Source organism: Kryptolebias marmoratus, linkage group LG2 (assembly GCF_001649575.2).
Source record: "Kryptolebias marmoratus isolate JLee-2015 linkage group LG2, ASM164957v2, whole genome shotgun sequence".
Taxonomy (NCBI): Eukaryota; Metazoa; Chordata; class Actinopteri; order Cyprinodontiformes; family Rivulidae; genus Kryptolebias; species Kryptolebias marmoratus.
The window spans coordinates 5,166,665-5,194,658 of NC_051431.1; the positions used below are offsets into that span (position 1 = coordinate 5,166,665).

General features: G+C 37.1%; 1 protein-coding gene across 1 annotated transcript in view; it reads right to left on the minus strand.

Moving 5' to 3' along the window:
- gbe1b (glucan (1,4-alpha-), branching enzyme 1b) overlaps positions 1-27,994 on the minus strand; it is a 96,078-nt gene that overhangs the window by 38,102 nt on the left and 29,982 nt on the right. Inside the window, exons 8-12 of the mRNA XM_017416439.2 lie at positions 19,043-19,158; positions 18,473-18,600; positions 18,083-18,181; positions 4,375-4,485; positions 4,123-4,294 (exon numbers count right to left, since the gene is read on the minus strand). Coding sequence (XP_017271928.1) covers positions 4,123-4,294; positions 4,375-4,485; positions 18,083-18,181; positions 18,473-18,600; positions 19,043-19,158 — 626 coding nt within the window. The remainder of the gene's footprint in view (positions 1-4,122; positions 4,295-4,374; positions 4,486-18,082; positions 18,182-18,472; positions 18,601-19,042; positions 19,159-27,994) is intronic.

Genomic DNA, 27,994 nt, shown 5'->3' on the forward strand with positions numbered 1-27,994 from the left:
CCCTATTCAAGATGGCCACCATAGCTAAGCAATCTTAGCAAACACAAAAAAGGCACAAACACACACACAAAAAAAAAAAAACTCTGTCAATGTCACAGATATTGAGCTGAAATCTGGTGTTCTAGGAGCTGAGACAGATCCTCAACACATTCAATTTGTGGTAGCTCCAATAAAATATGATTAATGGGAGGGCCACCTATGTTTACACAGGGTAATGTTGGACAGCTTTTCAGTTGGCACAACCTATTACTTGTCTACACAACCCTGCATCAGTTAACGGCCTGACAGTGACACAGTCCCCTCAGTAATTAGCGGCACAAGAATGAATCAAGGATCAATGTGTTTTCCATTGGAGGGATTCTGGCAAAAGGAGATCAATGAGGGAATCAGAGGGGATGGAAGGGCAGGAGTCACTAAAGGTTTTAGATGCTGTGCAAAAAGAAAAAAAAGAAGATCCAGACGTGATGCAATGATTCTTTGGACTTTTAGGATGGATTTCTTGTTACTAGGTTAATGTGTACACCCACTTCCAGTTTGCACTTTAAATAAGGATTACAGTCTGACCAGCAGAAGTGGGACTGCCACAATAAACCAACCAAACCCACAGACCAAAAAGTAGATTTAGCTCTTTGCAGTAATATACATTTGAAATGTATGGGAAGTGCTAGTTTTCAATTCACTGTCCAAGGCTAACTCTCGCATTGTAGCTCTTTGTGAATGCAAAGAGGTAGGAGAAGTTTCCCGTATGAGATCTCAGCTGTAAACCTCCAAGGTTATCTTAAGACTCAGCAAGCCCTGAAAGTCAGAAAGTGTGAGCACTTCCATTTTGTCCCTGCAGACGTAATGATAAACTCACTGAAGCGTTTCATTAATGCCACACCACTGGGTGCTTTGATGTCATTGACGCTCCAACATTCTTTACAGTATCCATCTAACAGGAGCTAAAAGCAAATGTTCCCCTCGTCCTCTTGTTCTGTACTGTTTGCTGTTGGTCACAAGTAAATAAATGTTTCTTTTTCTGGGCTAGGCACTTCAAATTAATTTGCTTGCTTAAACAATTTGGTCTTGCTTATAACTGGCTAAATGACTCTGCCATCATTGATCCATTGACATGACAAGTCATCTCAGACTTGATATTTCTCTGTTGCATCTAAAATGTCATAAAGTTAGTGAATTTGTGTAGAATTTGGAATTTTTTCAGCTGTTTAATAGCAGTATAATTTTAATCATCTGGACAGCTGTTGTCTAAGAGATAAAATGGTCTCCACAATTTACAGCTGATCATTTTTAGGCATTACTTGACAGAAGTGAAGTGAAGTTCTCAGGCTGCTTTGCAAACTTAAAAAAGAAAGCAAGAAAAGTTAAAAGGTAGAGTGTTATCACTGTTATTCCTTACAGTTTAGAACAGCTTCATTAATCTCATTTAATACTTTATTCAAAGCAATACAGCTAAAACACAAAAAGAAAAATTGCATACAAACTTTAAAAATGAAAAACCCTAACTTTTAAAACATGATAGCTCCTCTAAGGCATATTAAAGTTTTTAAACAGAAGTTAAAAAAGTAATACAAAACAGGTGCTCTGACCATTGGATGACAAACACCTGGCAGATTAAAAAAGGGGTATCACCACGAAACAGGGTCAATTTTATTTCACAAGACAAGTCGAAACTTTGATTTAATAAAACAGATGCAGCACATTGGGAGAAAGTACAGAAACATCTTGTTTTTGTATTTTGTTCTTTCTTCAAGTGAATATAAGCTTAAAGCAATATTTTTACTGGTAACTAAATATAGGCATCCCTGTAACTTTGTTAATGAAAATTTGATTTGCTCACTAAAGAACCGAACAACACGGTAGCACAAAAACACTGATACAGAAGATGTTTTTTTATGTAGAACAAGCCAAAGGGGAGAAGAAACATTTGTACTGCTGCTTCCACTGAGCTGCAGCTGCAGACAGCCACTCAGTCATCATCAGATACATTAAAAAAACGACAACTCGTCAGCCAGACTGCTTTTTTTTCTTTTGATTAAATTAAAAATATGATTTTTCTTGAACTATAACCCAAGTGCTTTTGTGACCTAAATTAAACAGACAAGAGACAAGTTGCAAAGCCTCGTCTTTGCATGTGTGCCTTCCAGACCAACCACACCACAACAACTTAACCAACTTTTTTGGGTTCGTTTCAGATGAGGTGGTTTCAAACTCAGGCAGCAGAAATTAGACTCTTAAAAACTCCCATTTTACTACTAAAAATAGAGGTTTATAGGCATAAGCCATCAAAATATGTATAAATGTGTTGAGGGTGTGCTGACTATAGATTGCACAGGAATAATGTTTTTTTTTTCTTTATAGAAAAACCAAGTGGACTGAATGAAATTATTGTCAATTCAACATTCAAGAAATTGTTTTCCACTCATTATCTCCCCATAATTCCTAAGCTGTAATGACTGGTTTCAAAATGAACACAGCAAAGAAATCCGTGGGGGAGTGGAAGCGCCAAGAGTGCAGCAGAAAAGTGCCTTTCAGCTACGCTTTAGCCAGAGAATCAGATATAATTACTATCAACTGTCCTTCAGCTACCCACATGGGGTCAATTCACTGACATTCTAATCATTAAAGCTGTCCAGTTATGACTGTCTGTCGAGAAAAGCTGTTTTGATTGTGCTTCTCCCCCCCCCCCCACACACACACAAGTCGACTCACTTAGCAGAAATACTTAGAGTAACACTCACCGTCGTGATGAACACTGAGTGATATGGAAAGTCAGGCAGACAGAAACATTTTGATTGTTTGAAGTCAGAGTTTGACCGGAGAGCCAAGTCAGCAGGTGGAGCTAAAATCACATTCATAATCCCCATTTACATTAATACATGTGAAGAACCACACTCCTTTTATACGAGGTCGACTTCCAACTGTACATAATTAACAGGACATGATAGTCATGTTCCAGTTCAGATGAGGTGCGTCTCAGTGATTGGAAAGTGGATCCATTTGGAGCATAAAACCAATCTGTGGTTTTTGTTTCATGTTTCACAATCAGTTCTGGATGTCAGCATCACATCAAATGGTTTCTTTGATGCTTATGTATAAACTCATTGACAGGAAACTACTTCATTGATATCTTTATCACCCAGCGCTGAAAGGCAAAGGTGGACGATTATGTTTTTGCCAGTGTCCGTTACTGAAATATCGCATGAACCACTAAATAAGTTCTAATGAAACCTGCAGAAGTTCATTATTGGATGTACATCAAGAACTGATTAATTATTGGAAACAGCCTGATTCAAACGGTCTACCACAGCTAACTGACTGTAAAAAGCACAAAAACAGTTTAGTGTGGTTTTGTAATGTTTAAATTGAAGTAGAATCCAGCAAATGACAAATCTGAAATGTTTTTATTTGCTTGTTTTAATATTAATAATAAAAACATTGCTGCTATATACTGATCTTGACAAACTGTTCAGCATTTTTATGTCACCTGAAGTACAGAAATATGTAGTACGGACAGAAAACAACATGGCTGAATTAAATAAAATGATGCAGACAGACTTGTTTTGACACTTGAGATGATGGCAACTATATTTAACTTTTTTTTTCTTGTAACATTTTTTTTATACAGAAGAGAAGAAGATATCCATGTCTCTTTTTTAGCCATGGCTGCAAAGTTAATTTACTGTCAGTTCATTTAATCATGGAAACGAGATCATATGCCACTATATTTAACATTTCAGCCAATATCCTTTCGTACCATCATTTTCTTCAGCAAATCCTTTAACATCAGCTGATAGCTGATATTTCGCTAACAGTCATTTTCCTGCTTGCTAAGGTCAATTAGTTGTGGTAGCCATCTTGAATGGGACTGACTCCAAAAGGTGTTCTTCTAATGATTACTTTGTAAGAGCTTCAATCAAATCCATCCACTGCTTCATGAGACATTTTGCCAACAGTACAGACAAACTAACAAACAGACACAGGCAAAAACATTACCACTGTTTTACCTACTGGCAATCATAAAAATGCAAACAAAATAAAGAGCAGAGCATTAAATAACATGGCATGTATTTATTCTGGCATAAAGTAGACAACAAAATACTCTGTGTTACCGTGATGACTCACCGATGAAGTTCAGGTAGCCCTCTCCACCCAGACCATGAGTGAGGAGGCGGATCATCTTATGCAGCTGCATTCCACGGTCAATGATAGATGACATGGGAATCAGGGAGCTCATGTTAGTGTACATTTCTTTGTCCATTAGCCAGAAGGCCAGGGTCTTATCACCAACCAGAGCCTGAAAATGGGTGTGACATTTTATTATTCACAGCAGAGAAAATGCTGACTATTTGCACTTTAAAAGGGAAAAAAGTGTACCTGATCATGACTTTCTGCATAGGCTATGCACTTCTCTCCATATCGCCTGTTGGTCAACGTATGAACAATATCGCCCATGTTCCAGTCCTCATCCTTTAACTCCTTCAGGATCTACACAATGACAGAGAGGGGTTATTGAAAATGGGTATGATAGATGTATAGCTGAGAGATCTATTCAGGCTCTGACTGATGCTTCCAGCTCAGCATTTCAGTTCTGGCAGTCTTTCTACCTTTCCTAAGTTTTCTCTGGGTTACACTCTTTTCTGAGATCAATCTCTGTTTTGACATCTCTATATCCGCTCTGTGAGTTATGTCTACCTATAAATGGTGGTAATGGAGTTTTTAATAACTGCAGTACAGCCCATGGGTAGTAAGGCATCAGCTCTCCCAGCCTAAGATGGGCAAGGTCAGAACCTCTCATCCAAACGGAAGGATTCAACAATAAATCCAATGCCATGGCACTGGACTGCCAACATGCACACTCACTGCCAATGGAGTCATTTTCAGAGGTCAGAAAGAGACAGGGGGGGTCAACCAAAGCACATCCCCAAGATAGTGCTGCAATAAGTTTGCACTAACCCAATCTCACCATGTGCTTTATACCAAAAACAAATAGATTGGGGCTGAGAAAAAAATGTGACTGTGGTAAGTACAAAGATAATTCAATAAACATGAGTGAGGCTGGAAAGCCACTGAATCTGTCTAAAAATAATAAAAAAGGAGTTGTCCTCCAAGAACCCTTGGTAATTGACATCCAGCTTGTCTGACTGGTGGGTGAGTTGGCAAACCCATTTCAGAGACAGGCTGAAGTCTGCTCTGTGAAATTGGCAGTGACAGCTGATTGACATGTCAGGAAACCTTTATATTACTCTACACAGCCATAATCCTCTGAGTAAAGAGAGTAAATTGTGCCGATCAATATGTCTGAGATGAACTGACTGGTCCACCTGAATAAAGGCTATAATGTTCTATATCACCATCTGTTCACATTCAATTTTCCTCACCTCTGCTTTGTGTAACTACAGTCATTGCTATTGCCACTTCAGCAGGGAACTTATCATCTACATGTGCGCCAAAATCTCAGCGCTTTAACTCCTTGTGACCTTGACAGAGTGGTAAATCCTCAAGCTGAGCTTTACAGGCAAACTGTTAGGTTTAAGATTGACATCAATATTGATCAGGAGGTTGACAGTGAGCCTTATCTGCTTGGATGGGAAAATAGATTTATATATTTTTTTAACATTCCCTAAACAAGTTACACAAACAAAAATATACCCAGCAGTGTAAGAAAGTATACACCCCCTTACAGATTTCTTCTTTTTAAGCTTTTTGTTAGATTTACACACTTCAGATCATCAAACAAATGTTAGTCTGACAAAGATAACAGGAGTAAATACAAAATGAAGTTTTAAAATTATGATTTTCATTTATTAAGGGAAAATAATAATAATTAGCAATGATTATTTTACAGATATAGAGGAATTTTGCTGCTGTGCTCCCAGGTCATTGTCCTGCTGCAGAACCTGAGTACGCTTGAGCTTAAGATCACAAAGTGATCACTAAACATGATACAAGCCTTTGCTTTTGGCCTTGAAATGCTCCCATGGATGCCATTAAGTCTCTTTCTTATTGTTGAATCATGAACTCTGACCTTAGCTGAGCCAAGTGAGGCATGAAGTGCTTTAGACATTGTTCTTGGTACTTTTGGGATCCCCTTGATGAGTCGTTGATATGCTCTTGGAGTAATTCTGGTAGGCCGGCCACTCCTGAGAAAGTTCACCATTGTTCCATGTTTTTTCCAATTGTGGATAATGGCTCTCTTTAAGTGATTTCTTGATTCTACCGTTCTGGGAGTAATCAGGCCTGGGTGTGGTGAGTCAAATTGAACTCAGCTTTCCAAAAAATGTGGTTAATCACAGTTAATTCATAATTTAACAATGGGGAATTTTTTTTCTTCCACATGTGGCCAGGTGGCTTAGGTAGCTTTGTTCGTCCTTTTTTTCCTTCTTTTGGCTGTTCCCTTTTCAGGAGTCGCAACAGCAAGTCATCCTCCTCAATTTGTCTCTGTCTTCTGCGTCCTCTGTCCTCACTCCAACTACCTCCATGTCCTCTCTAACTGCATCCATATATCTCCTCTTTGGCCTTCCACTTTGTCTTTTTCCTGGCAGCTGCATCTTTAACATCCTTCTACCAATATACCCACTGTCCCTCTTTTTTTCCCCCACTTCATAAATGAAATCATCATATGAAATCTGCATGTTGTATTTAAGAAAGTTACTTTTGTGTGATATTAACATTTGTTTGCTGATCTAAAACATTTAAGTGTAACAAAAAGAAAAAAGAAAAAAACTGAAGAAATTTGTAAGGAGGCAAAAACCTTTTCATAGCACTGTATATTGGATGTTTTACGAAAAAAAGAAAAAAACAACGATTCTTGTTTTAAAATGATTTTCTCAAATAAAAAAATAAAGATTTCTAAATTCTACATTGCATTTCTGATCTTAAAACTATGACACACAAAACTTGTCACTGCAAGACCTCCAGGACTCCCTCACTCCTGCTGGCCATAAATAAATGTGCATGAACTGTATTACAAGGAAGGATAGTGGTTTAAAAGATGCTTACACTTACAGTAATACACAGATTTTAAAAAGAGATTCCTAAATCAAGCATAGCTGTTAGGTTTAGATTGGGTTATAGAACTTACTGAGCTTCAACAAAGCAATTAAAAATGTTTTTTTTTCCCTCCTTTCATCTCAACACAGAGAGAAACATCCTCGGTACTCATTATTGATTTTGCTTAAAGGAATATAATAAACCTAAATCAATTACAATTATGTTTCATTTTTTATCTTTGTTTTAGTTATTAATCCTCTTTTTTTCTAAACCAGATTCATTTGACCTTGAGAATCAATCAAACTAGTGCAGAAAGTGAAGATATCAAAGGCTTTGGTGATGCAAAGTTCCTTATAAATTCAACTCCAAACATACTGATCATAGCTATTTGGTTATCACTTTAAAAATATGTCATTTTTTTGGAGAGTAATAAAATTGTTAGTGTGGGAAACTTGCTCACAGTATCACAATCCACAGCTTTGATGCAGTTAAAATGAATTTCACTTCAGTGGATGAACTTAAAATGGAACATTAGCTGAAAATAATAAACCCTCTCAAGACGTTTTCTATTTCTCCACCAGCTTCAATATAAAAACTAAACAAGTGAATCTAGAGAGAGCACCCAAGAGATCAGCCAGGCTGCCTCCACATCCACGTACAATCAGACATTTTACACTTCCTTATGAATCATTACAATTCAATTCAACCGCAAAAGTGGTCTGGGAGCAATTAATCTGGGAGTGGGACTGTCGAAGCAGAGACAGAAGTAAATGGGTTGACGACTCCTCTAACACCAGCTCACCCACATCAGCCCCGGCCAGCAGAGCTTCCTGGCACTGCTGACACTCCACTTCATCAATGATAATGAGCAGTGCACAAATCTTACTTTACAAGCCTGCTGTCAGGAGCCAACCAGAGTGCCCGGATTAATTAGAAAGAGCCAGAAATAAAATAATAAAAAAAAAAAAATAAAAAGTCTTGCAGTGCAAGATGAGGTCATCTTTCCACCAATGGCATGCAGTGACTGATTCAAGAGCCTCTCACACGGTGCTTGAAAGAACCTAAATGGCAGAGATGAGTTTAGTTTAAAGCTCTTGTTTTACATTTTGCGGCTGACCTGAGCATCCGGAATCTACTGTTTCAGCTAGACACGCAATTGAGAAGTGCTTCGGCTTTCGTTGCTATGGGGATATCATCTCATCACAAAAACAGTGCCGCCCCCTGAGGTGAGGAAAGACCAAAGGTGGTGTACACCACATGGTTCTGCAAATCAATCTAAAGTCCACCCGTCTTTACGTTTTCACAGCCTAATGAGCGTTTTGCCAAAAGAAACATCTCCGCAGTAAGGCTTCACTTGGCTGAAAGGTGCTCTTTAGGTCAAGTCATGGTTTTTCCCATAAAAAGCCTCGCTAAGAAAAGACAGTTAACACCAAACAGAGGTGGCCTCGAAGTGTAATTAAGCAAGACAAATATGAAGTGCTGCTGCTGTTAAAAGCAGGCAAGCAGATCTTGCCACCAGCAGAGTAGGTCAAAAAGAGTGAACACCCTTTAAAAAGGCTAGCGATGAAACCATTGGCATGTTTACATAAACAAGCAGAGGTCCATCATTGCTCACCGCCAGCCTGAATTTTATTAAGCCATGTTAATTGAAAGCCTTTCTGGCATGATGGACAGAGCAAAGTAACACAGACTGGAAATGATTTTTTTTTTTCCCCTCTCCCAGAAACTAATAAGGGGAGAGCTGTTCAGACTGATATTTTCATTTAATTAAAATAAATGGAGGAACAGAAGCAAAAATTGAGACAATTGACTCAGAGGTCATTCAAGTTGAACAGTGGAGAGAAGCAGAGGGATGCCGGAGAACGCTCCGCATCAACCTTTCATATCCAAGCCGCTACCATGGAGCCCTCTTTCTCCTCCGCCTCTAATTGTTTCAATTACATCTCAATCTATTGTAGCTTGAGGGAAGGGTGCTTGTTAAATTAGAGGGCTTTGTAACATTATCCATTAGGAGTGACAGCATTTTATGGTCATAATCAGATCGAATCATCCAAACTTGTGCTGTGTGCCTTATCTGGTCCTCTCATTAGGATATCTTAATTTTTCACAGTCTGTTGGTCCTAACAGCCTTCTGCAGCCAGTAAATGAGTCATATCAATCAGTCATGCTGAGGACAAAACACAGCGTGAGGCCCCAGCCGAGGAACTGAGGGAGATTCATTCGTGCACACATGTGAATCTATAAATAAGCTCACAGCTCTGTTGCTCTGTGTCTTTGTTTCTCTTTCCTCCTGTTTCTTCCTGTCTCTCTGTCTTTCCTCCTGAATGCCTGCCCTCCCCGCTTCATCTCTCCTTTTCTGCAACACACACCTCACTGGAGGCTCCACTTCAGTCCATTCAAATCCCTCCCTAATTGACACTCTGTGAGAAGAGGCAAGGCTAGCCCTGAATGCACTTCACTGACTAGACCCAGCCATGTTCATATGAATGCTTCCCCGCGCACATATAGAAGAATTTTGCTGCTCACTTGCTCTCCCTCGAGCACCAAGTCTCTTCAGGGAGGCAAAAGATTTAATTAAAAATATGCAACTAGAAGTGGTATCTAAACAAATACTGCATTGCAAGCAAGATTTCTTGACAAGTGAAAGAAGCAGCAACCTTTCTGGAGGGTGTTTCAGGATAATCTGGTGAAACCTCTGAGGTGCAGCTTTGTCAGCCGCACAGCTAGTGTTGGTATCACAGAGGAAGGTCAAGTCTCGGACTATATCTCTCTAACCTTCTTTTCTTCTCCTTCTACCCTCACTATGGAGTAAAACCAACTGCTGGGAGAGACAGACTTGATTAACGATGCATTGACTTCCCCCCATTGAGAAACACAAGAAACCAGTGCCTGCATGCTGCGCTGAGGTCACATGTCTGTTCTGTTGCACTTTCTCACCAAAATATGAGTAAATATACAGCTCTAATTCTGAGGAGTTGGGACAATGTGTAAAATGTAAAAAAAAAAAAACAGAATACAATGGTTTGCAAATTTCATAAACCCATATATTATTCACAATGTAACATAATAAACATATCAAATTTTGAAACTAAGAAATTGTACTTTTGTATTTTAGAGGGAAAAAAAATGTAATTTTGAATTTTATGGCAGCAATTCATATAAAAAAAACCTGAAAGTGTTACAAATAAGAAACATTTTGCAATGAATTAGGTTAATTGGAAACAAGTCAAGAAGAGGACTGGATACAAAAAGAGTATGTTAGAGAGGCTGAATCTCTCAGACATAAAGATGGGCAGAGGTTCACCAGTCTGTGAAGTCTTGCATCTAAAAATAATGGAACAATTTCAAAATTACGTTCCTCAATGGAAAATTAGGAAGACCCTAAATATTTCGTCTTCTACAGTTAATAATATAATCAAAAGATTTCAAGAATCTGGAGAAATTTCCAGAAAGGCTGAAAGTCAGAAATAGATGCTTCTGAACTTCAGGCCCCTCAGGCAGCACAGCATCAAAAACAGGCCTGATTCTATTTCGGACAGCACTGCATGGGCTCAAGAATGCATCCACAAATCACTGAATGTAAACACAGTTTGCCGTGCAGTCTACAAATGCTCCACCATACAAAGAAGACACCATATGTGAACACCACCCAGAAAAGCCACAGTCATCACCAAGGCAAAGTGAAAAACTGTTCTGTGGTCAGACAAATCAAAATTTTAAATTTGTTTTGGAAACCATGAAAGCCTCACCCCTTTACTATAAAGCAGAAGGACCATTCAGTCCGTTATCAGCACACAGTTCCAAAGCCTGCCACTTTCATGGTACAGGGGGGCTTTCATGCCATTAATGCAGACTTTTTAGAACAACATATGCTCCCTGTCCAGGAAAGATGACCCAGGACTGTTGAACAGCTGGAATTCTACATCAGACAAGAATGGGACAAGATTTCCCTGTAGAAAAGTCAAACAATTGGTCTCGTCAGTTCCTAAATGTTCACAGACTGTTGTTGAAAGATGGTATCTTTCACAGAGGCAAACAAAACCCTGTTCCAACTTCTTTTAAATGTCTTGCTGCCATTATCTTAAAAATTAAGTTTTTTTAAAGTCAACAGATCGTACAATTTCTTACTTTAAACATTTAATATGTTCCACTACAATACAGCCTTCCACCGTGAATAAAATACAAGTTTTTTAAATTTGCAAATCATTTAGTTTTTATGTACATTTTATGCAATGACAAAACTTTTCGGAATTGAGATTGTACTTCAGCATTCACTGTGGTTGCTAAAAAAATGCTTTACATACAGCCTACAACATCCAAGCTTTTCAGGTATTCTGCAAACAGCATTTTTCTTCAAATGTATGAAAAGGCCTCTACGTGCTCAAAACAAACCCAAACACAGAACAATCCACATTCATCCAGAAGCCAAACCCGTGCAGACTGACACATCCCCAGAGATAACCTGCTGTCTGCCTGTGTTCCTACAAATTTGTTTTCTAAAGTAATATTTGGTGATTTCATAAAAACACACAGTTGTATACCAACAACAAATGGGTAGCACTTTTATCAGAAAAGGCTTTGAGAAAACAAACTTTCTGACAGCTACTCAACTCATGCAGGAGAAACTTTCAGATAAATTTCTTGTCGCTGGATGAATGGCAGAATTTGCATGTACTGTATTTTCCTAGTCCTACTTGGCTCCAGCATCACAAAGTTATGGACCTGATGACTGAACCATGTTTTCCCATTGTGGGCTATTAAGTACTTTCACAGTGGCAGTTTGGACTGAAGTGTCGAGCTAAAGGGTGCTTCATCGGTTGTTGTGGAGGATTTGTGAATGTTTGGTGCCCATGGTTTCCCCTTGCAGACAGATGCACTGTTGAGTGGTAACACATTGCTAAATAATCTTATCATATTAGGCTGTTGTCATTGGTGACAGGAAACATTATTTTCCTGCAGAATAGATTTGGCTTAATTGTCAGGCTAAGAAAGAAAAACCATCTTTCCTGATCCAAAACAGATAAAATTAAAAACCTTGGATTCCTTGAAGGAATGCATATCACCTTCCACCTTTCATGTCAGAGTTTTAAACTAAAACCATCTTGCGTTGATAAGGGATGGAGGTACAGCCCATTTGGTCAAACCTTGTAAATGATGTTATAGGCGATGTCATGGAATATTCTGAGATCTTGCGAGAAGTGAGAGGGCTAAAAGGATATGTTGAGGAGAACTCTCAGCTACTACCACAATAAACTTTAGTGCAATATTTGTAAATTTGGCTGAATTATAGCTATTTATGTGTTTTGCAAAGGTCGCTTTGCTGTGGCAGCCATCTTGAATGCGGTTGACCCCAAAAGTTAATCAGCTGTAGAAGTACGTCCAGTACTTACTTTATGAAAGTTTCATTAAAATCCCTCCTGTGGGTCTTGAGATGATTTGAAGAAACAAAGGCAGACGATTTCAGTATGGCAAAGTTTTAAAAACAGTCGTAATGTGATCAGTTAGTGCTCAGAGTTTTAGTTGTGGATGACTTTCAGCTCTATATCTGCACAGCTACAGCCATTTTTGTGTTTCCTTAGATTCCTTTGCTGTGGCACTCATTATAAATTAGGCTGACTCCAAAAATTAAACAGTTATAAATGTCAACCCAATAAATACTTTCTGAAAGTTTCATTAAAGTTGTTCTAGTGATTCACAAGATATTTTGCAAATGGTACAGACAAACAAACTCCTGCATATTACATAACAGCTGATAAAAAATGGTTAATTTTTATCTTCATCTACCAGAAAGAAAGCTGCTGTTTTTTTTCAGTCTTTAAAATAGGACCAATAATAAATTTGAACTTTATTTATTGAGAGCGTATTTCCGGACATCTGAAGTCACAATCAACTAAAAAACTCTAAACACAACAATGGCACTTTGTTGTGGTTCCCCAAGGTCTATTTTATTATTCAGTGAAAGGCAAAGTATGTCACATTACCAGCTCAGAGTAAAAGAAATCCCGTCTTTATCCCCACCCAGCTCCCACTTCAAACAATGCAGCATTCATTGTACCTCTGAAAGAAGGAACTAAAGAACACTTTTGTTCTAGATTGTTGTTCAGCTATTATAACTGCAAATTATCATTAGCAATTATGCAGTTCTCTTTACTCCAGAGAGAAATGAGCTAATAAAGCTCCAGCAGTACTTTTTCTGTATTAAGTGTTTTGACTCAAAAAAATCTGACTCCTTTTTTTTGTTCTTTAATAGTTTTCCCCATTTGTCAACAAATAATGTGTAAGCATATTAAAAGAAGCTGAAATAACAAAAAGTAAAAAGTTATTGTTCACAATCCCCTCCACAGAAGAAACATTTCTTAATGTGAGCTTCTGAAAACATAAAGCAAAGTTCAGATGATGTGATGGATGATTTATTATTTTTGTGACATGAGAATTAACAGGCCGTTAATGGTAATTCGCAGTTTATTTCCGCTGGGTAATGGGTCTGTTCAAAACAATCCTGACATTGGAATTGTTCCTAAGATATAGATTATTAACTGTCTTTGACCAAACAGCAGATTAGAGAAATGTAATGTATATATTTGTAAAGAAACTGCCTGTTGATTATTTTTCTGTCACATTGCTGGGAGCTAGTTTGAGCTCAGTTTCCAATGTGTGCAAACAATTAACAATAAGTTTTCCTCAAACATAACAGAGTGTACTGTCATCCATTTTTTGTTACTTATTATGGTCAGACTGCAGATGCAACAGATTCAAGAGGGAAAAAAAGGACATCCCTCTCCCCAGCGACACTCTCCAACTCCTCCACTGGGATCCTAAAGCGTTCCCTTGCCAGAGAGAATATATATAATCCCTCCAGTGGGTTCTGGGTCTGCTCCAGAAACCCTCCATAGAGAGGAAGAATCCTAATCAGATGTCTGAACCCTCTGTTAACTCTTTTGATGCTGAGGAGAAGAGGCTCTAGTCTGAGCTCTGCGCAGATCAATCAGTCAAGCAACACAGGTTGACTAAAGTGTTGTACAGAAGTTCAAATATGAAAGCATTGCAGGTGAACATAAATACAATTTATATAATTTTAGAAAAATAAAATAAACTCTCACAGGTAAATCAGTAAAAAGTCAAATCAATTAAAAAAAAATCAAGATGTGTTCAATTAGAACTAAAAGCCACTGAAAACAAATTGACTTTTAGCTTATATTTAAAATCACTTATGGTCTGAGCATCTCTGGTTTCCTCCCACAGAACAAAAACAAGCATGTTAGGTTAATTCGTAACTCTAAACTTTCCCTAGGTATGAACGAGAGTGTGAATGGTTGTTTGACTCGTTTGTCCCTATGTGTCCCTGTGATGGACTTGCGACCTGTCCAGGGTGTCCCCCACCTCTCACACACTGACTGCTGGAGACAGGCACCACCTCCCCGAGACCTTTTGGATTCTTCCCTCCCAACTTAAAGCACAGAAATGAAGACAGATTTTCTGACAGAGACAAGTTTTATTTATCTAATTTGTGTTCCAAGACAATCTCTAAAAATCAACAAAATAAAGTAATGTGGATTTGGAAAATCAAACAAAAACAATCCATTTAAACTTAAAAAACTGATGCAATTAATATAAATTTTATGATGTTATGTTTGTGTACAAGACAACTTAAACTCACAAAAGAAATACTGTTTGTCACAAACTAGAAAATTCAAGAACTCTTGAATCTTGGAGCCTCTTGACATCAATCTGAGCTTTAATTGAGCACAATTTCTACTTAAGTTTAACCAATATCAACAGAATATGAGAGTAAAAATATGAAGAAAAACAAGTCTGCTTTACTTGTTTCATGTTCATTTAGTTTAGTAGCGATAGGTGTTGAGGTAATAACCTGGACATTTACATGTTGTTTAAAGGCAAATGCTTTTTTTTTTAATCCATCTTTTATCAAAAGTGTTTTTCATGGCAGGGGTGCTTCTCTGAGTACCCATTAAGTTCTGTCTTCTCTTCAGTGTCTTCTCATAGTTATGTTTTGTACAATATATAAAAATATTACACAAGCTACTTCAGAAGGTTCGTTCATGCATAATAAAATTCCATGAGGTGCATCTCAGGAAACAATCTTCATAAATAATATTTTGATTTAGTACAAAAAAAAAAAAAAAACATTTTCTGCAATAATACAGTGTGAATGCTGAAGGCTGAATGACTTGTGAAATTTGCTGAAAAAGGTGAAAATGAGTGGAACAATAGGTGAACTTTCAATTTTAGTTAAAATATTTACAGAAGAAAAAGAGAAAGAGCAGAAGGAGTCGTAGAATGAAGAAAAGGACAAAAACATACATAAAGAGACTAAAAGGACAAGAACCGACACACAAAAGACAAACTGAAAACAAAGATAACAAAAAGAAACAGCGTGCAAAAAAAGACTAAATGGACGTATAGGGAGGCAAAAAACTAACCAAAACAGAAAGAGAAATAAAAAGACAAAAAGAACATAAAAGGACAAATAAGGACACATAAAAAACAAAAAAATGATACACAAGACAAGAAGAGTGCACAGTAGGACAAAAAAAGACACATAAGAACACAAAAGGAAGCATAAGGAGACACAAATAGAGCAAGTATGCTGAAGTAGATTTCAAAGAGCACATTTTTTAAAGAGTTAAAGAAATCTCAATGCATTTCAAGGAGAAAAACAATTGTTAATAAAGTATAAAAGTTACTAAACTAAAAGTCGTGGCTGTCATGCCCTGAATGAGCTGAGTGTGAGCTGGAGGCCAGAAAGGCTGAAACAGGTCAAAGTATGCTGAAGTAGTTGGTCTAACAAATGTAAAAAAAAAAAAAAAAAAAAAAACTAGAAACAGGAAAATAATTGTTTAAATGCTGAGTCAGCATTTAGTACCCCTGTGGAGGGGATGTGTCTGCTAAGCTAAACATTCTGTTTTTCTAAAGAACCAGCAGTTTCTGATGTGTTTTCATATCGTCTGACTGGTTGAGGGTCAGACAGTCTGACTACACATTGAAAAAGACTCTCTGCCTTAAAGCTATATAACGTCATCCCACATAAAGATAAATTAGAATTATTACTGAATAAAATTAAATGTAAAGGTGGCAGTCTGCTCATTCAAAGCACCACCAAAAGAAATTTCAGTGTGAATCAAAAACCAAATGACCTTTCTGCTAAAATTAATTAAATCTTATCTGTGTTTCTGCTCACATAAAAATATAAATCCCTGCACAAAGAGAAATTGGTGATCAAAGGAAATAGAACTATAATGGTTGTATAATTCAGGTGCTTTTATTTTCTAATAATTATGTTACTTCACTCACTTATTCCTTGCTCTGTCTCTGCAGGGTAAATAATGTCCCTACCTGGTTCACAGCAGGTAGAATTATAGAAGAGTAAAAGGAAATAAATTAGCTTTACATAGAGAGAGAGGAACAAAACACATTCAATATGTCCCTGCAGGCCTCAGTGATAAAAAAAAAAACAAGAAACAAAAAAATCCAAAGAAGGTTATTTTAAATTCCTTCTCTAACAATAACAAGAAAAAAAACATCTTTGCAAACAAGGAGATCTCAACAGAAGTGTCAGGTTTCAATCTGAGGAATGGATTCATTATTAATAAAGGTACTCAATAGTTTTTCAGATATGATGATATTCAATTGTGAAATGTGGGTATGCATTCAATGTAAACAAAGCACTTGGCTAAATTCACCAAAACCACATGAAAGTCTATCTGCATACTTTACTCAACAAATGTGTAAATATGTACAAATATAAATTCTGACTTCTTGATACCAAACTGCTGTTTTGTTAACGTCACATGTTGACCGATTTTCAGTCATTTTTCTGTAGGTAAACAAATGTGGTAGCTGGAAGCCAGTTGGGAATTTTGCTTACAAATTTGTAATTCAAGGATGCATTAATCACATGGGAAAATAATGTGCAGACTTAACTAATGAACTGATGAGTTTTTGATAAATCTTCATGACATTGCAATGAGTACCTTCAAGATTTGTCTTGTTTTCTATGAAACCAAACCAAACAAACAACAAAAAAAACAAACAAAAGCCCCAAGAAACTTTTTTTTTCATTATTTTAAACCTTTTTAGGCCACTCATGTAATTATTGATTAATCCTATAAACATCACAAAGAAAGGATGATTATCATTATTTTTTTTAAGAATTGTCTTGTTTTTATTTTGTATACATGTAACAGTTTAATGTTTTGCCCATGTCTGTGTTTGTCTGTAGAGTTAGCAAAATATCTCATGAACCAGTGAACAGATTTTATTAAAACTCTTGGACAGTTATCATTGTATGGACATCTACAACTGATTAACTTTTGGAGTCAAGCCGATTCAAGATGGCCGCCACAGCTTTTCACCCAACTCATCCAATTTTATAAATACTGAGCTGAAATTTGTGACAGTAGATGAGATCTGAAAACTAACTGATCGTGTGAGGTCTGCTTTGAAACTTTGCCGTTAACTAAGTGGAGTCAGTTCTGTCTGTTGGCAAAATATCTTGTGAACAAGTGAATGCATTTTAATGAAACTCACCCTTCATACTCACAAAGTAATTGTTGGATACACATCTACAACTGACTACAATATGAACTCAAACTGATTCAAGACAACTGACCTTAGGAAACACAAAAATGGCTCTAATTTAGTCATTTGTTGAGCTAGAATCTGGTGTGGTGGTATCTGAATGTCAAGACATACACCAAGTGTTTCACATTTTGTGAGATCTCACATAATGTCTTTTCCAAGGTTTGACCAAAACTGCTGTGACTCTGTCCTTTCTCAGCACAAGGTGATTTTAGTTTAAATCTCTGGCATGAAAGGTGGCAGGTGTTACATATTCCTTCAAAGAACGCTAGGTCTGCAGTTAGGAATTATTATTGCTCTGTGAAAAACTTTGACTAGAACTAAAAGTTAGAGTAGTTCGACAAGAATTTGTAGCATTTTAGGAAACAAAAAACATTTATGTATGAGGTTACAATGGACACCAACATTTCAAAACTCAGCTAATTTAAAAAAAAAAAAATTAAAAAAAATCTGGGCAGCATACATTTTGTATAAACAAAGTAAGTCACATTACCTGAATCCATTTGTCAGGGATTGCCATAGCCAGTCGATAATCAAAGCCGAGTCCTCCCTCCTCCACTTTTCTGCAGAGAGCAGGCATCCCCGACACATCCTGCAGAGAAGTCTTGCTGTGTATTAACACTTCCTGGAATATAACTACAGCTGCACAGTTTAATGGTAAACGTTTATGATAAATTATGTATATATGCGATTTTCACGTATTTTTCACACTATTTTTTTAACACTGATACACATCTCTGTTTTACGTTAACTTTTAATTACAGCAACGAGGAAAAATAAGTCTGCTAAGCCTGACTAACAAGTGCTTTTCATTTTTAAAAGCTGAGGGCAGTGAAATTGCAAAGCATATGTTGAGTTTGCATGTGACAGAGTTTGTTTTTACCTCTGCAATAGTAATGCAGTCAGGATAAAGAGTATGGAGAATGTGATTGGCAAGCATCAGGTACACCAAAGAGTCTTCATCCACGTGTAGGCCAAAGTATTCGTTGTAGTCTCCAGAGAAGCTTGTGCCTGAGGGTTAAACGCCCACACAGTGAACACTCATCCTGCTTTCCACCCAAACTTCCAAACTAATCAGATTTTTTTTAAACTGATACTGTTTTCATTTCATCTTTTTGACAAATTCGAGCACAGCTCTTAACAGCTTGTTATTATGCTAATGAACAAGTGCTGGATTTTAATACAGGGGTCTAATGGAATTAGTTTACAAGGTTTATTCTTGTTTTCATTTGGATATAGTTATGTTTTTTATATTTACTTTCAACTTCAAAATGTTATGTAAATAGATTTATAAATCGCAGATCACATCAAATCCACCCATTTAAAAATATTTAAAATCGTCTTCAATCCTGAGATGTTTGAGGTGCAGACTGAACTGTTGGTCACAAACGAGAGGATGAGTCACTATACAGTCCAGAGGTACACACGAGCCACACACTCAAACCAGTCTTACCGATACCATGATGATGGTACAGCATAGAGGTAACGCCATCAAATCTGAAGCCATCAAAACGGTACTCCTCCATCCACCAGCGCAGGTTTGACAGCAGGAAACGCAGCACTTCCCAACTAATGAGACACACAAACACACACACACACACACACACACACACACACAAAAACTATTCAAGGTCAGATAAACAAAAAAGCTGTGATTTATTCACACATCTCATCATGCAGCTTGGTCACCAGAGATTAATTTTCCCCAGTACAGGACATTCACATATTGATAACTGAAGCTCCATTATGTGGGAGATGGAGTGTCGGAGACAGCAGAGGGTGATTTTATTAACTAAACTAGAGGGGACAAAGTCTTTCACATATTAAGTTGTCATGATGAAAAATCTGTGACGTACTGTGCACAGTACGGTTTCCAAATTCCCATCAGCTCGCTTGCATGATTACAGGGTGAGCGTTTTGTATAGAAAAGGACCATCCTTGTGCTTTTGATTTAATGGGATTTTATACCACACTTGAGTAAACCAAGTATTTCATCTCCTGAGGATTAGATCAACCATACACTTGGACTTACTCTGGTTTCAGTGTCTAATCAGCTCCTGTGTTCTTGATGCAAGAGCCCAAATAGTGAAGAACACTGTGTGAGAAAACAAACTATCTGGATGTGAGCTAGAACAACCTTCAGTTCTGAAAAAGTTGGGATGTCTTTTAAAATGTAAATAAAAAAAAACAAAATGCATATATATGCAAATTTCATAAACCCATGTTTTATTCACAATGGAACATAGTTTCAAGATTGTATATGCTTGCTAAGAAATTGTACCACCTTTTGGAAAACAGTAAGTTAGTTTAGAATTTGATGGCCGAAATACATTAAAAAGTTGGGACAGGTAATAAAAACTGTACAACATTCCTCTTCAAATACTCCAGCAGCTGGCCTTAGTTCCTAGATGTTTACAGACTGAGGGGGATACTTCACGGTGGTAAACATGACCCTGTTCCAACCTTCTGAGATGCGTTGTTGCCATAAAATTAAAAAAATATATCTTATTTCTTCTTTTAAAAAAATATTAGTTTCAACATTTGATATATGTATTTACTGTGCTTCATTGTGAACAAAATGTGGGGTTTTTTGGACTTTAATTTACATTTTACACAACGTCCCAACTTTATCAGGTCTGGGGTTTGAATTCTATAGCTGTGAATGTGCTTTACAGCATACAAATACTGACTGCGCCTGCTGGCTGGACTGTGTTGGAGGAGGCTAGAGGAGGTGGATTCCATAAATGGCTTCAGTTCTCATTCCTGACTGAAAGAGTCATCTAGTTCTGTACAGTCACTCAAGGCAAAAGTACTCCAAGCACCTCAACTCTTCCCATTTAGAAGCGTGTCGCCATGGAAACGTCAGCAAAAACTCAATATTTGGTTGTCTCCATGCAGCTAGCGTAATGAGCACCAAATGAAACACTGTACTCGGATGCAGTGCTTTAGGGCAGAAGCAAAGCACCAACGATGTGAGATGAATGGCACGTTCATGACACTGATTAAGTGTGAACAACTGCTTCTGCTTAGTCTGAGAACTTAAATGCAAGACTCCAATTCCCACAATGACAGCAATAATATGCATCTGTACATGACAATACCTACGAATTTGTTTTTAAAAAAAAATTGCATCTGTGGCTAGAAAAGATATTTGTGACTCATGTTTAGAAAACTCATGAAATATGATTTTGTTACCTGAACTTCAAACCAGCCTCTGCTATTGTTTAAAGGTCCATAAACAAATACTGAACTGTCATTATTTATAGTACACAATTTCCTTTTAGAGTTGCAGAGCCCTGTAAGAAGTTCCTGTCAGACAACAAATAAGTAATATGTGTGATAAAGGAAATTTATTCATCTAACAGAGTGAAACCATGGATGCAAAATGTTGTGTTTGTGTAAACATGAGATAAAGTGATTTTTTACAACTGTTTGCCAATCATTTGTCATCATAAGATCATTTTAGTCAAAAACTCTGGAATGAAAGCACGGGGCGATATGCATTTCTTCAAGGATATTTGAAGGAATCTTTATAGTTTTGATGCCACACTGAGGGACAGTCCAACATGTTTTGCTTGAATGATGCAATGGTACATTACAAAATTGGTGAAGCAGTGAAAAAGCACAGATTTGCGCTTTAACAACACTTCAGTAATATTTCAAACCACAAAACCCTTCTGGACATTATACAAATCTTGTTCTCAATGCTTCTTTGAAAACTGTCATAAATTTATCCTGGGCACTCAGTACTGAGGATTACATCCATCTATGGCAGAAGACAAAAATCCCACAAATGCATTTAAATGTTTTCCCTCCTGTGCTCCATTCCTCAGGGATGACCAACACCAGCTCTGTTTGACAGGTGTGAAGCTGCATGTTACATCTGCGCCTCCTTCATCCCTGGAGGAGGAGAACAAGGGAGCCCAGTATGATCCGATATAGCAGCCTGGCTGGGTGGTCACACAGACCCTGTGATAAATAGATTAGGTCCTCCACTTCACTGCGCAGAGCCAACAAAGGCTCAGACACAATGTATCCTCATGGGATGGAGATAATAGCCAGTGAGAGCCAGAGGCCCAAGATGAAACCATACTGCCACATTAGGAACCACAATGCCATTCATCATCAAGTCCAATTACAGTGAGAGAGGTAGATCTCTACAGCAGATGCAATATGCCACTTATGTATGCAGCTCAATGAAGTTATCAGTCGGTTTGTGGTGTTACTATAAAAGCAAATTGTATATTACAGTATCCTCAGATTAAAGCTCTTCAATGACAGTGAAACCTAGTTAGAGAGCACTAATAGAGTAAAGCTCTAATAGTGGTGCTTCTAAGGTAAGGTAAGATAAGATAATCTATCTAATGTTGCCTTTTTTACCTGCAAGTCGTTACAAGTTAATCCAAAGAACAATTTTCCGCTCATCTGCTTTATATTCAGTCGTTCCTCATCCAGAAGACTACAACTGTGTCCCAAATTAAAGAGCATTTCCTTTCAGTTTCAAGCTAGCTAAGCTAGCTAACAAATATCATCACAAAATGTTTTTTTTGTAGAAGTCAGTTTTCCATTATGGCTCATGGCAACTTGTTATGATGAGAGAGAAAAGAAAAGATTTAAGTCCTTGTTTTCACATCACCACAGGTAAGCTGCAGATAAGACCAAATAAATTCAAGAAGCTGACAGGTCATTCTAAAGGAAGCGTGATGCTCAAACAACAATATTAGACAGCCTGATGGATGGCAGGGGTTTGTTGAAACAAAAAGGACAAATGAGCTGCCTCTTTTAAAGTTCTCTACACTTTTTGCAAAACAAAAGACACTGACAGAACCCTGAAATATAAACAAGTTTACATTGTTTTGTTGAAGCTTACATGATCTAATTATCACCCATTGCCAAAAGGCAAAAAGGGCAATAATGTCTATGTGTGCGTACATTTGTCTGTATTGTTAGCAAAATATAGGATGAATTTTAATGAAGCTCTAAGAAAGGAATCATTGGATGTATTTTAACATCTTATTACGTTTTGGAGTCAACTCGATTTAAAATGGCTGCAACAGCTAATCGACTTAAAAATTTTTTTAACCAAGTCAATCTGAAAGATATCAAGCTAAGTTTGGTGCGGTTGTAGATAAGAGTCATTCACAACACTTTCTCTGAGCGCTAACACAATACTGTGCATGCAGTCATTTAATACGTTTGCCCAAAGCGGCTACAAGTTGGTCCTTTCTCAAGATAAAATTATTTTAGTTTAAACCTTTGGCATGAAAGGCAATGGGTGATATGCTTTGCCTCCAGGAATGCTAGGCCTTTAATTACATTTTTATTATTATTATTTGTTGTAGACATTAGTCACTAATTAATTATTTACTTTTATTATAATTACCATAATATAAATAAATAATTCAGCATTTGTATATTCTTTTTTTGTGTTAGAACTAAAATCATTACCATGCACCTGTGTTAGACTTTCATGTGTTGAATGCTGGACTTGAACTAAAAACAGTAAAGGTTTAAATTGTGAACTACCTGGTGGCTGCCTTTCTGGATAAATTCTTAGTGAGACGTCTGTAAGGCTGCCCCTGTATCTCTGTTCTTTGTGTTAGATATGTGCCGTTTTGTCTGGCATTCTTTAAGCCGCCTGCCAGCTACCTGCTTTTCTTGGCATTCTGAAAGAGCTATTCTACTGCCTGTGACTGTTGGTATGTTAAGCAACCTGTAATTAGTATCACTTTGTACTTGCTGTCTTTCAGAAATCAATGACAGCCTGTCAAGCCTGTTGTATTTCTTTAGTGATTTCTCCAACAGACAACATTTCAGCAGTGGTAGGACATCCAGGAGGTACATGCTTTTATGGATAATTACTGAAGTTATTCAAATGTATGACCATTTCATAAAAAAAACATCCTGACATGTCTCCTAAAATATTTGCAAACTGTGGCTGTAAGCCTTAAAGAAATGAGAAGCCTTTTAGGTTTTTAGGATGAATAGAAACATTCATTTTGGCTTTTACCAATACTGGGAGCTTGTGAATCATTCATCCATCAATCCATCAAGGTCAGATAAATTTGTTGGTACCCTTACAGCTAACTAAAACAATGCTTAATTTCTCTTGAAAAGCATTTATCTAACATATATCTGCATGCATTTAGTATGTGATAAGAGTATACAAAAAGATTTATTAATAGAAATTATTTGTTGTTTAATTTACAAAATATGCTAAAATAGTAGGAACTGGTTTGTTGGTACCCTTAAAGAGAATATTAACCCTTGCAGGTTTCAAACTAAGTGTTTGACCCTAATTAGTATCACAGGTGCCTTCAAGCTTTTCATCAGTCATTCAGCCCATTTAAGGAGAACAAATATACCACTTGGTAGTTTGGTATCGTGTGCATCATAATGAACAAAAACCAGAGGTGAGAGCTGACTGGCAAGCTCAGAAAGAAGATGATTGATATCCTTGTTAAAGATAAAGGCTACAAGACCATCTCCAGGCAGCTTCATGTTCTTCTGACCACAGCTGACAATATTATTAAAAACTATAAGGCTCATGGGACTGTAATCAACCTCCCAGGATGTGGATGCAAGAGGAAATGCAACCCAAGGTTGATCAGACAGTTCAGAATGTACAAAAAAAAAAAAAAAAGTGTCAAGGAAACCATCCAAAACCATTAAAAATGAACTCCAAAGCTAAGGTACGTCACCCTCTGACTGCACCATCCACAGCATTTTAAATCATAATGGGCTTCATGGAAGAAGACCAAAGAGAGATCCACTATTGACAGAAAAATCAAAAAGTGAGACAGAAATTTATCAGAATGCATGTTGTCAGCCTCGAAGTTTCTAGGACTGATGAAACAAAACTGGAGCTTTTTGGCTCCAGTCACATCAGGTGTGTTAGTGTGCGTTTTTTTTGTTTGTTTTGCTTTTTTTTTTTATTGTGGAAAGGTACCAACAAATTTATCTGTGTTTGTACGTATGCCGGATGGCAGGCAAGGCCAGGGCCCTGGGTGTGCAGATTCCTGCCAACACAAACTGGAAACTGGCTTGTGTTTCACTATATGTCAATTCTTTTTCGATGTTCTGACAAATGATCAACTGTTACAAAAATGTTTGGCTTTTGCAGAATTTTTCTCAAATCAATTTCCTTAATGCAAATACAGAATGTTTTACCATTTTGGTAAACTTTTGTAAAATGCCAACTTGTGTAATTTATTTGGTTACAGGAAAGTTTTATTTTTTCTTTTTGCATGTTACTGCTTTTTCCCCCTGTTTTTCAAATAGATTTTAAAATGGGCTGCGGGGTTTGAAGGGGAAATGAAGACACCGAACTCCGTGTTCTTACCCACTGGCTCCTTCCAGCACCTACTGGAGGCACAACACGCAGCTCCAACGAGCCACGGTAGCACACCTACTGCTAAGTTGAGCTCATTAGCTGAAGCTCACCAGAGGGGAAAAACTGTTTTCCCTATCCTGTGTGATTTGATGGTGCAGGGGAAATAACACTTGAGCACTAAATTCTAAAATGACTGAAACTGGAATAAGGTAACTTTCAGTGTTTTACTTTATTCACTGATCAGACAAAGCACTGGCCTCAACTATGATCCAACGTTGGTTTAAGGGTGTAAAATTATTCTTGAGAGAAAGATTTTTTTTTGCTTTTGTCTTAGTAGGGTTTTAGGTTATGCATAATTTTTAAACTCATAAAAAACCAAATATAATTGATTTGTAAATGGCCTGATTTTCTGGGTATGGAGAGAGAAAGGGGTTGACTAGATTTAGAAACATAACTTGATCAGTAGTTTAAGCACATAGATCAAATCAACTATTTGATTCAACCTTATTTAAGCTCTAAACCAATAAAAGAACTTACAGTGTAGCAATGGTAAACTGATTTAGTCAGCCACCTTTTATACCTCTTAAAGAAACAAAACGGTGCAAAAATAGTCCAAGAAAACTCAGTGCATTGACAAAAGTAAATATTAATAAAGATCTTAATGAAGTAAAAGCACACATATTGAATAATCTTGTCAAAGAGGGAAATATTGTGACTGTGTCCTCAAACACAGGGCTGATCTCTCAGCACGAGAACACAGAGAAGAGTTAAAAAAAAAAAAAAATCTTTTCAAAAGGTTGGCCCTGGGCCTGTTTTTCATATCTTAAGAATTCACACAAAGATTGATGAAAAATGGATGCAAATGATCCTGAGAGATGTGGGGGATTATAGAAAAAGCCCACATCAAGCTCCTCAGAACGCTCAGTACTCACCACTCAAAGCACTGATCTGCAAAAAGGCTAAGCTTTTCTGGTTGCCAACCCCCTACATGGAGAACCGTAGGCTCCATTCACTCCGACAGCACGTCAAGGTGACTTTGACGTCTTTGAAAGAAACAGTTTTAAATGAATGTAGACATCTACCAGTTTGTTTCTGCTTATCAAGAGCAGATGAGACTCTGGTGCAACAGTTTGTCAAGTCATAAACTTCCCATTTTCATAAACTTTGGTTGTAAAGAACAGAACAGTTGAAAATACATTTAATCTACTAGAAACACAGACACAAACCAACGCAAGCATTGTATATAGATTTGAAGGTGACTGTATTTCACATGTTGGCTTGTTAAAAAAAGATAGTTCTGCATCTCATCTATTAATTTTAAACCTATTAAACATCTATAAATTTACTGTTACAAGTTAATATTTGATGTCATTCTTCATCAGAATGACTTTCAAATTTTTTTTTTTTACAGTTCAGAACCTCAAATAGAAAATGTGATCATAAAATATGTATTATTAAAAAAAAAATGTAAGCGTAGCTTCAGAATAAAAGTCCCAAAGTCAAACTTGATAAAAATCACAAGTAGCACATCATTCAGAATTAGGAAAACATTCTATTGAAACTAATAATAAGAAGAAAAAGACCAATAATATACGTAATATTGCCTGCTGCCAAAGGGGCAATAAGGATCACATGAGATTGGCTTTTAAAAATTTGTCTCTAATTATTAGAGTCAACTGTGTCTGTTTGTTAGCAAAATATCTCATGAACCTCTGAATGGATTTCATTAAAACTTTTAAAAAGTAATCACTGGATTTACATCTACAACTGATTAAATTTTGGAGTCAACCCAATTTGTGATGACTGCCACAGCTCATCAACTTTAGCCAACACAAAAAATTACAATATGTCAAAGTTTGATATGGTAGTAGCTGACAAATATCCTCAAAACATACTCTGGGCACTAACAAATCTTAGAAGAGCTTGAAATTTCACATAAGATCACAAATAACGTCATTTAAAAGGTTTGACCACAACAGCTACAAGCCTGTCCCTTTTCATCATAACACAATCTTACTTTAATACTCGGACACAAAAGGTGTCAGATGATACAGGTTTCTACAAAAATTCTTTGGATTTATTTATTTATTTTCTTTTCTAAATCCAAAGATTGTCCTAATACACCACATCTTAGTTCAGGCAGTCATGTTTATTTGTCCTCAGATAGAAGGACTGAATGGTGTTGAAATTATTTAGTTAGTATTCAGCATCTAAAAAAACAAAACAACAAAATAAATAAAAAATGTCATAACCAATGTTTGCCAAGCCAGATCCTCATAACACTGAATGCCAATGCATTTGACTCAGAGATGACTGAACTTAACAAATTGGATGGAAGGAATCTATCTAAACAGTGTTCTCCAGGTCTGTGTTGAATGTTTTATGAGGAAAAGCTGAAGTGGAGCACAAAGCAACAAAAAGCAAGGTGCCTTGTGATAAACACGTAGCAGTGCAAACAGAGCAGAAGAGGAAGCAAAAAGGGAAAAAAAGAGATTTTATATATATATATATATATATACGGTCAAAGCTTGTATCAGCTAGCCTCTGTCAAAGTAGTACGAACACCACGGTCAGATAGTTATAGCTGACAGAAAGGATGTTTGAATACAGACACACTGTTTCAACATTTGGTTCACAGTTTGCCTCCGAGGTTCATTTCCCTCCAAAGAGAGTTACAGAAAGCTCAACACATACAACATGTCCAAACATCCTGTGACAGGCAAAGAAGACAAATGAACTGGCTATGACATTGCAGTGGTCCTTTGGGTTTTTACAAATGACTCCTCATATGCCTCCCAGTTGCAGCATATGTCTGCACTACGTCTAATGAGTGCTTCTGATATGAAGACGGCTCAATAACTAATGAAAGGAGAACCTTGTTCTCTTATTATAGCCCACATGCCTGACACTAAGCATTGTATAATGTATTGGAAACTGCTGCACAGTGACACACACTTATTAAAAGCAAGTTCAAAAAGGCATTTGATAGACTCAGCAGTGTCTGTTCGTCCCTTAATGCGTGCTGGGATTATTTTCTGAATACAGAAACAGGAGAAACACCTAATTAACAGG